At 38.7% G+C, this 10,473-nt stretch overlaps 3 protein-coding genes across 3 annotated transcripts; 2 read left to right on the top strand and 1 right to left on the bottom strand.

Annotated features, from left to right (window-relative positions):
• The first annotated feature begins 347 nt into the window (after positions 1-347).
• LOC137707995 (S-adenosylmethionine synthase 1-like) lies at positions 348-2,548 on the top strand. Its single transcript, XM_088689519.1, has 2 exons — positions 348-476; positions 1,203-2,548. Exon 2 carries the CDS (start codon positions 1,206-1,208, stop codon positions 2,385-2,387), a length of 1,182 nt encoding a protein of 393 aa, XP_088545645.1. The 5' UTR covers positions 348-476; positions 1,203-1,205; the 3' UTR covers positions 2,388-2,548.
• Positions 2,549-3,316: 768 nt separating this feature from the next.
• Positions 3,317-5,060, bottom strand: LOC137749393 (major pollen allergen Ole e 10-like). The gene is made up of 3 exons (XM_068489485.2): positions 4,924-5,060; positions 3,673-3,943; positions 3,317-3,552 (listed from the first exon to the last, which is right to left on the bottom strand). Exons 1-3 carry the CDS (start codon positions 4,996-4,998, stop codon positions 3,524-3,526), a joined length of 375 nt encoding a protein of 124 aa, XP_068345586.2. The 5' UTR covers positions 4,999-5,060; the 3' UTR covers positions 3,317-3,523.
• A 1,932-nt stretch (positions 5,061-6,992) lies between these two features.
• LOC137707534 (protein CYTOSOLIC ABA RECEPTOR KINASE 2) lies at positions 6,993-10,258 on the top strand. Its single transcript, XM_068446419.2, has 8 exons — positions 6,993-7,440; positions 7,712-7,801; positions 7,992-8,242; positions 8,335-8,461; positions 8,704-8,977; positions 9,247-9,379; positions 9,568-9,654; positions 9,880-10,258. The coding sequence occupies exons 2-8, from the start codon at positions 7,717-7,719 to the stop codon at positions 10,009-10,011; spliced, it is 1,089 nt and encodes a 362-aa protein (XP_068302520.1). The 5' UTR covers positions 6,993-7,440; positions 7,712-7,716; the 3' UTR covers positions 10,012-10,258.
• Positions 10,259-10,473: the final 215 nt, after the last annotated feature.

The following is a 10,473-nucleotide window of genomic DNA, read 5'->3' on the forward strand; positions in this document are numbered from 1 at the left end:
TGTTGTTTTCACATTTATAAAATAAAATAAAAAAGTGAAAGAAAAAGGCTGGTATTTGGAATTTGGATGTGATTTGCATGCATATACATTAAAGCCAAGCCAGTGAAACCAAAGAAGCCAAGCCCTGTGAGCCGACTACCGGTTAGGGTTGGTGAAAGACAAGCAGCAGCCGGTAATACCTACGGCCCAGGTACTAGATATTCTCACCAAACCCTGGATTCGTTCACAACCAACGGCTGATCATATCGCAACCATTCGATGGTCAATGACCGACGAAGATAAAACAAATCGAAACGGAGGCGTCCGGTAAACCGGTGAGGTTAATTAAATAGTATAAATACGAATAAGAGGCATTTCGGACAATTGCAGTCGTTTGATCGTCTTCCGCTTTCTCTGCGTTAAGGGTGTGGTTCGAAAAGCACAGCCCCCTTCTTCTTCCCTCCAACTTCCTTCACTTCCAGATCCGCGCTTCAGAGGTACCATTTTAGCGCTTTTCTCTGTTGGGTTTTCGTTTTCCTTGTCCTTACTGTTTGTGGTTTGATTATAATGTGAGCGGGCTGGCGGTTTGTGGGATTTTTAGGGGGACTTTATAAGTTTCGCTATGGAAAAAATGAAAGATCTGGCAGGTTTAACTCGATGTGATTGTTTTTCGTTAGCATTTTCCCCTTGTGTTTTGTGATTTGACAAGTTAAATTCAAGTGTTTGGGTTTTGTTTCAGTAAACCTTGCAGATCTGATAATTTGTAGTTTTATGGGATTTTCATTGTTCCCTGTGGCTGTAAGTTTATGTATTCTGAAGATTTTTCATAGACTGGTGTGACTTGTAATACTGTCCTTCTTAGTAGAACCCTGTTAGTGGTGGATATTTTAGTGAACTGCCCTTTATTCTTGAAGATGAGCTTGATGTTGTCATTCACTGTATCTGTTTTGGAGTGCAGAATCTGTTGGGCTTTATATCTGATGTGATGTGATGCTTAAATGCTTTAGGGATATGTTTGTTCACTCTGTATTTGCTTTTCTGTGGGAATATTTACTTTTGTTAAATTCGAAAGTACAATTGATGTTGTATTCAGATTTACGACAACTGCGAATTTGGTGATATGCGGGTTTTTAATCTTTATTCTTTCTGTTGTTAGAGCTATGACTTGTCTTTGTTGCTTATATTTATACGGATGTGTCTTGGTATACTTTTATCTTGTGTAGAGAATGGAGACTTTCCTATTCACATCTGAATCCGTGAACGAGGGTCACCCCGACAAGCTGTGCGACCAGATCTCTGATGCAGTGCTAGATGCCTGCCTTGCCCAGGACCCTGATAGCAAGGTTGCCTGTGAGACATGCACCAAAACCAACATGGTCATGGTGTTTGGAGAGATCACTACCAAGGCCAATGTTGACTATGAGAAGATTGTCCGTGACACTTGCCGCGCCATTGGATTTGTTTCTGATGACGTGGGTCTTGATGCCGAAAACTGCAAGGTCCTGGTTAACATTGAGCAGCAGAGCCCAGATATTGCCCAGGGCGTTCATGGTCACTTTACCAAGCGACCTGAGGAGATTGGTGCTGGTGACCAGGGTCACATGTTCGGATATGCCACTGACGAAACCCCTGAATTGATGCCTCTTAGCCATGTGCTTTCCACCAAGCTTGGTGCTCGCCTCACTGAGGTCAGGAAGAATGGTACCTGCCCCTGGTTGAGACCCGACGGCAAGACCCAAGTTACCGTTGAGTACTACAACGAAAACGGAGCTATGGTTCCAGTGCGTGTCCACACCGTCCTTATCTCCACCCAGCATGATGAGACTGTCACAAACGATGAGATTGCCGCTGACCTCAAGGAGCATGTCATTAAGCCTGTTGTCCCTGAGAAGTACCTTGATGAGAAGACAATTTTCCACCTTAACCCCTCTGGCCGCTTTGTTATTGGCGGTCCTCATGGTGATGCAGGTCTTACTGGACGCAAGATCATCATCGACACTTACGGTGGATGGGGGGCCCATGGTGGTGGTGCTTTCTCCGGAAAGGACCCTACCAAGGTCGACAGGAGTGGCGCCTACATTGTGAGGCAGGCTGCCAAGAGCATTGTAGCAAATGGGCTGGCTCGCAGGGCCATCGTGCAGGTGTCTTATGCCATTGGTGTGCCAGAGCCCTTGTCGGTTTTCGTTGACACATATGGAACTGGAAAGATCCCTGACAAGGAAATCCTTAAAATTGTGAAGGAGACCTTCGACTTCAGGCCTGGTATGATCACCATCAACCTCGATCTCAAGAGGGGTGGCGGTGGAAGGTTCTTGAAGACAGCTGCCTACGGACACTTTGGAAGGGACGACCCAGATTTCACCTGGGAGGTTGTGAAGCCCCTCAAGTGGGAGAAGCCTCAGTCTTGAGAGATGGATCAAATACCGCCCCTGCTGCCGAAGCTTTTGCATTAATTGGCACCGGATGAATAATTTGCGTGTTTTAATTGCTGCTGTTGTACAACTTAAAAAGCAAATTTCTAATGTTCTAATTTCATACTTTTTATTTTTAAGGTATTTTTCCCCTATTATTTGTTCATCTTTCTATTTTCTGTAACGTGATATGTTCATCACCAGTGTCTGTATAAAAAGAAAAATAATTTTGTCGAAATTGTTTTTAGAGAAGAATTAACACATAACATGGTTTCACCGACATGGTATCCTGTGTCAATGAAATAAAATTTCTAAATACAAATATTTTCTTTATAATGGAATTGAAATTGGAATGAATATGGAGAACAGAAAACTCGAACTTTCAAGCCAAAGTTTGTACGAAATTTGCCAAGGTTATTTTGTATTTTGATAAAAATTTCTAAATTCTATAGCTATTTATTAATTGTCTGCATCTACTAATCAATTTTCATTTACCATGTTCCTTGTAAATTTTGAATATATTTTAAGGAAAACTAACGAAAAGTCTTCAAAAACTTTAGTTTTAATGAAAAATGACAAATAAATGTGTAAATGAATAGTACCATGAAAGTTAAAAATGTTATTTTTCGTTAAAAGTGAACAGAATCAGAAGTGTTTCGTTAAAACTTCCTATATTTTATTCATAACGTATGCATTACTTGCCACATCATATGTTACACTAATATGGCAAAAATCAGAGTCTCCCAAAAATTCTTTTTATTTTATATTTGCAAATGATAATAAGGAATTGAACTCGAATTCAGGATTTTGTAGAAAAAATAGACGGTTCTTAATCAATTAAGTTGCAAACTCCTTTTAATGTTTTGACCTTTTAAAGGGTTAAAGAGATGCGAATGCAAAAAAAGGGTACCAAATACTGATATAAGTTGATCGAAAACAAAAGTAACTGAATAGTGCACATGAGATAACAAGGTGAAAGTACAAAACAAGTACAATTCGATTGAAAATACAAAACAAGAAGTACAGTTCGAAAAATAACTGATTAAATTTTGACGGGGGATAATATATCTATGCATTATTGATGTAGGTCCTTGCTCGACTAATCAAATATCCCCATGAATCATGATCCGTCATCACAATAGATACTCACAAGTGCCAACAGCTGCCATCCAATCAAATATTACAATTGCATTTGTAATATGAAAGACCGAAACTCAATAATAATTATATAAATAAATAAAAGGAGAATTGGAGCAAAAGCGGCAGGGGGTTGGAGACGTACATGGATTCTGAGAAACAACTAAGCCGGTGCCATTGAAGTGGCAGTCCCAAAAGTGCTTTCCGGTGGCCCTGAAAAACAGATTCATGGCAACAGAAGCATGTGAGACGGCATTCTCTGGGCTGAAACAACCGCCACCTGGCTGAATCGACCTGCAGTCTATTCCGGCTTGGCCGCAGCTATAATCAATGTTGTGCCGAAGCTTTTCAACATCTGCCGACGGTTTTGCAATGCACCATGTTAATGTTGCAGCTGCCCCACCGTTTCCGATATCCTAAGAAGACGATCAAAATCTTCACTTCCATTTCTTAAATCAAACAAATCAATCTCCTTGGAAAAAATTTGTATATGTCATGCCCTTCCTATGATTGCAAACATCTTCAATTGCTTCCATATTTTCTGAATAATTTTTTTTCTCAAATTGTGCTACGTTTTCTTCTAGATACATGCGATTTTAGGGTTTATCGCCTTTTAGATTTTAGGGCTTCAATAAAATTGTTTTTAGATTTTAACCTGAATGGTTTTTAAAATCTAATATAAGTCCTTATTTTTAAAACTTACCATGTTTAACACATTTATTATTTATAAATTTACCATTCGAAATTCTTTACCTATCCATAATTAATGTTTTTTATTTTACGCTCTAATCATTTTAATAGACAAGATTTTATTCAAAACTACGTACAAGCCATCTACCGTATATCATTATTTTCATTTTTTTGTCCTAGTTTTCTTTCTGGATCCATTGGAAGACCTATGTAATGACAACACATTTGGCAAGCAGCACATGAATAAATTTTCGTTTCTTAGTATCCCCTTCTTTTTATGGATAAGATGTGGTCCTTTTCCGGCTCAAAGAATGTCTAGTTAAAGAGTAAGATGTACCATTAAACGAACAAAGCCATGAACATTACCTGCTCAGGTCAACAAAAAAAAAAAAAAAAGAAAAAAAAAAGCCATGATTAAAGTTTTGTAAAAACGATAGAGAAAAGAGAAGGTAAAAATATTTAACTGCCCCATTTCCCTAAAATATGTTGGGAAATTTGGGCTAAAATCAACTTTTCTAGCTCTTGTAGCAAAGCTAGTTTTACCTAAAAAGGCTAGTGTCACCACATTTTAATGCAATTCCACTTCATGTATATGCAACGCTGCAACAAGGCGATAATGTGGGTTGTGGATGCATGCACTGATTGGGACAGCGAAGAGCAGATATTACAAGTACAGTATAAACGTGTATAATGACTTTGAGCGCACCTGTGCAGCAGCAAAGCAAAGAAGAAGAGCTAAGCCCATTGCGAACATTCCCACAGGCCTCTCTGTCACCTCCATTTTCTCTCTTACTCTCAATTAGGTCGGTCGATGGCCGGTCGCTGCCGAGAAAGAGTGATAGCAAGCTCAGTTGATGGCCAAGTATGAGGAATACGCAGGAGTTTATATACTGACTGAGGAGAATGCTTCAGAGATGGGTATGATTTCAAATACCAAACATGTCCTTTTGTAATTAAGGGTATTTTATATTTCTGAAAGCAGGAGATGAAGTTCAAGAGGGCAAAATTGTCATTACAAGGCGTACAATTATACATGCATGGACAATAGTGAAAAAGTAGGAACCTGTGAACTGGGATTTGGTGGAAAAGTAGAGAAGTTGAATAGTTTAATGGAATATCGACTAAAATAAAGAAGTAGTTTTATGGAATAAGGACATATGGTCGAGCTGAGGAAGGTGCCTGCAAGTGCTCGCTGCATTGCTTTACTATTTTGTTGCTTTGTCATGCATATATGCACCCGTTTTCTCAAGGTATTGCCAATTTGGCAGTGCGTACGTGATTACACGTTGACAAACTAATGAACTATGCATCGTCATGCGTTGTGAGCTTAAGCCGGTTATGCCATCAGTGACGGTGTTTTCAAAAGCACTAAGCAAAAGCCACTGTTAGCATCTATAAGGCAAAAGAAAGATGATCTTCTATTTCAGAGCTTTTCTTTTTTTGGTTTCCATTTTTATTCTTTCTCACACGACAAAGAAAGAAATATGTTAAGGTTTTAATCAACTGAAAATCGAAGGAATTGGCCTAGTAAAAAACGAATTAAGATTTAGAATACGGCTCAACTCTGGTTCAAACTTTCATGTATGCATTTATTGGGACTGACGATTCTGTTTTAGCATACCGTTGATCTGGACGTTAAAAATACGATGCCGCCTCATGTAGTATTAGATTTACATGAGAAAATGACTAATATGCCGTCAATATGTAATGAAATAGCTCACGTATTAAAATAATAATAATCAATTGAATGTATGAGCCCAAAAGGAAAACATATTAAGACTTAAAGCATGGCCAAGTATGGAAATATAAAAGGTTACATGAAAACCAACCAATCAAAGTAAAGGTTTAAATCCGACTCGTTCCTATTTGGTTAAAGACCTAGAAATTACGACGCAATTAGCAAGTTCGCGCGTTACAATTAAACATTCGGAACTTAAGGAAAAGGAAATGAATGGGGACTAAGAAATTACAAAGAATTTGTAGAGTACCTACCTAGAACTTGAATGAAAGGGGCTTCAACGTTGAAAGTAGGACTCCATAAAGGACAAGGATTGTCTGCCCCTCCTACTTCCGGTGCCCTTCCATGCCTTCTTATTTTGTGTGGTCACGGTTAAGCCACGTCAACATTTTATATTATTTTTTTCATAGAGATAATAAGACAAAAATGAATATTAATATAAAATGTTGACGTGACTTAACCGTGACCACACAAACAGCAGAGCACATGAGGGCACCAGAAGTGAGAGGGCAGACAATTCTTGTCCCTCCACAAATATGAGGATGATGTCCAACTGCTACCATCAATATTTCTTTGATTATTAACTAGAAAATATCACATACTAATACAATTATGTATATGAGGAGAAGTTGCAGAGTTGGAACAGAAAATGTAAAGAAAAGATGAGGGAGGTTGGGTGAAAAAAGAAAAACAATTGTTCGAGAGAAGTATTGTACCTGAAGGTGCAACAATCAAAAGCACATCGAGGAAAACAAGTTTTGTTGTACTTTTCTCCATATGTATTCATTTTGTAAACAAAATTTTGTAAATTAAATGACATAGAAGTTGATGATTGAATTATTTTTAAGTATTAATACATATACTTATTTTTTATTAGTAACACATTATTTAATTTGTAATTTTTAGCTGTCTAACATTACTAGATATAAATATAATATCCAAAATGATGTGTTTGAATAATTATTTATTAATCTACGTACCTAACTTTGACGGGGAAGAAGAGTTGTCTTGTAATGTCGTTGCACGCGAAAGCAATCGATCCAAGTCGAACTTGAAGAAAGGAAACAAGGAAGGAAGGAGTCAATGGACTCATTCACGTTTTCTCAGTCACTGTAACCAGTCAAGTTTGGCCAACACCAAATTTAAACATAATAAATATACATTCTTAAATTCTAAGATTACCAAAACAAAATATTCTAAAATATGAACTAATAATAATTACAAAGACTTCAGCCTCCTTCCCTCTTTCGCTGGTGTCCTCTTATCCTGCGCACCCCTTCCAGCTTATCCTGCGCCGCGCTTCCTCCGCCGGATTTGGAGCTCTCAGATCTCTCTCTCTCTCTCTCTCTCTCTCTCTCTCTCTCTCTCTCCACACACTCACTGACAGACACCCCAGACAAGATTAGTCTCTTGTAATTAGTTTACAACAACGGCAAGCAGCACCGGCGTCTCGTTTTATTTTTCTCTAGTTTTTCATTCTTTCAGGTACGCTCTCTTACGATCTCTCTGTTTTAAAGCTTTCTCATTTTCCGTTTCTTTACTCGAATTCTCAGCTGCTGATAACGATCTACTCATTATTCACCTTTTTTATTTTATTTTTTTGGTTAAAAAATTACGAATTTTTGTTTTTGGTGGCGATTTGTTTGATCTCCGTGTTCGATGGCTGAACTGAATTTGATTACTGATTACATAATACGTACTGAGACTTGTATAATTACATTTTTAATAATTTTAGTTTTGTTTTTGTGTGGGTAAGGAATCATGAGCTGCTTCGGCTGTTGCGAAGACGATGGTATGCATAAAGCGAACGACCATGGAGGTCAATACACGGTGAAAAATCCGGCAGGTAATGATCCAATCCACTCTCTTATAGCTGAGGCCTTGTGTTGCATCTAGCCTCATACATTTCAACTAACTATTATTTCTTAGAGTTCCGTTTTTCGGAAAGTTTGTAAAGTTTACTTCATTTCCGCTTGTATCTGTTTGTTTCCGTCGCCAATTTTATCAATTTCGTACTGAGTTGAATCTCGTCGCAGGAAATGAGGGAAGTCATCATGCTTCAGGAACTGCACCCAGAGGATCTCAACCCGTAAGGGTCCAGCCCATCGAAGTTCCTACGATACCAATAGATGAACTAAAGGAGATTACAGAAGGCTTTGGGACCAGTGCTTTGATCGGAGAGGGTTCATATGGAAGAGTATACTATGGGGTGCTTAAAAGTGGGCAGCATGCAGCAATCAAGAAGTTGGATGCCAGCAAACAACCTGATGAGGAATTTCTGGCGCAGGTTAGACAAGAGAACCTGTTTTTATCTTTGTTATTGCCGTGTTGTTGAAACAAGTTAAAATTCATTTCTAAATCGACGAATGACGGATACAGGTTTCTATGGTGTCAAGGCTGAAACACGACCATTTTGTTCAACTACTTGGTTACTGTGTTGATGGGGTTTCACGTGTTCTTGCCTATGAGTTTGCATCTAATGGATCTCTTCATGATATTCTACACGGTATGTAAGAGAAAGATAAAAGAAAAACCTTAAGGGTACAATTGAGTTTAATGTTTCTATCTAGCCGCGCAGTCTTTATTGATGCATTTTTGTGTGCAAGGAAATCAACTAAGTTGCTTTTTATTGTCTAATCTTAATTCTAGCGAAAGCAGTTTCTTTCATTGAGTGAGAATAGACTACTTGAGGGCTGTTGTATTAGCTGTTACTCTACGGTATTTGACCCGATTATTTTGCTAATGCAGGAAGGAAAGGTGTTAAAGGGGCACAGCCTGGTCCAGTTTTGTCGTGGGTGCAACGTGTGAAAATTGCCGTGGGTGCTGCAAAAGGGCTTGAGTATTTGCACGAAAAAGCTGATCCCCACATCATTCATCGCGACATCAAATCGAGCAATGTACTAATATTTGATGATGATGTTGCTAAGATTGCGGACTTTGATTTGTCCAATCAAGCTCCTGATAATGCAGCACGTCTTCACTCCACTCGCGTGCTAGGAACTTTTGGTTATCATGCCCCTGAGTAAGCTTTTAATAGTTCTTCAAAGATTTCATCCAGTAATGATGTGCCACATTTGATCTATTCTAAACTTGAAATCAGAGTATGTTGTTCTTGATTGCTGAGGATCCTTTGTTGAAAGAATAAATACACGTTATTTTAAAATAACCAACCTCAGTTTTAAAGGCTAGACAATAACCCACCTAATTTACTAAATACTGCGTCCTGAAAGTTTGGTATCAGGGTGCATGTCATGATCCCCAATATTCAGTAATTTTATTTGTGGTTTGCAGATATGCAATGACTGGACAGTTGAATGCCAAGAGTGATGTTTACAGTTTTGGTGTTGTCCTGCTTGAGCTTTTGACTGGACGAAAACCTGTTGATCATACACTACCACGGGGGCAGCAGAGTCTAGTAACATGGGTACTGTATCTGTGCTCTTTATGCACAGCACTTGCCATTTGTTTTTTGAATTGGATAGATAAGAATATGTTCTCGTTCTTGTTATTATTTTGAATTGTAGAGATAAGAATATGTTCTCATTCTTGTTATTATTATTTCTTTGGGGGGGGTCAAGTGAACTGATTTTTAAAGTATTTGGACTCTGTTAGGCTACACCAAAGCTTAGTGAAGACAAAGTTAGGCAGTGCATTGATTCAAGACTAGGAGGAGAGTACCCACCAAAGGCGGTTGCAAAGGTAATAACTAGATCATGTACATACATAATACACACATGCATACATGCACAAATATGCAATTCCGGTTATTTCTTGTTTCTATTGGCACGAGGGTGGTGTTGCTGAACATCATCCTTTCCATTTCTCCCCATACATTTGTGTGTTGACTGCATACCACAATATTACTAATACTGATTATGCGATCAAGCATCTATAACTGAATGCTCTTTTCTGTCTTGATTATAGATGGCTGCAGTTGCCGCCCTGTGCGTGCAATATGAGGCCGATTTCCGCCCAAACATGAGCATTGTTGTCAAAGCCCTCCAACCCCTGTTAAATGCTCGGCATGGACCCGCCGGTGAATCACCAAACTTGTGAATCTCCCGATCTCCGTGTCTCTCTCTTTGCCTCTATAGGTGTGTCATGTGTGCATGTATGAGTAAATCAGCATGCAATTATTGTAACAAAGGCATTGTGTTCTGAGGGTGGTGGTATATTGTTTGCACAATGTTCTATATGCTTCATTTTCTTCTTTTTTCCTCTTTTCGAAAGTTGTGTACCATATTGCTTCATTATTTGCGGTGTATTTGATTTGTTCATAATGCAAGGGGGTCTTTTTCTCTTAGCGGACGTTATCGTTTTTCATTTGATGCTTTCTTACCCACCAAATTTATACAAGTGAAAATAGAGCTTCTATGTTGTTCTGTGTGTCAGCAGTACATGTGTACTCAGTAAGGTGAGGGCATTTGGTCATAGCAACATCTCCGCTGCCTACGAGAGCCGAATCTGAAAAAGCTCATAACCTGTCACTGTCCGGACACAGGGCTGGTAGAAAATCTC

This window comes from Pyrus communis, chromosome 17 (genome assembly GCF_041283825.1).
Source record: "Pyrus communis isolate YQ-2024b chromosome 17, ASM4128382v1, whole genome shotgun sequence".
In the NCBI taxonomy this organism is placed as follows: Eukaryota; Viridiplantae; Streptophyta; class Magnoliopsida; order Rosales; family Rosaceae; genus Pyrus; species Pyrus communis.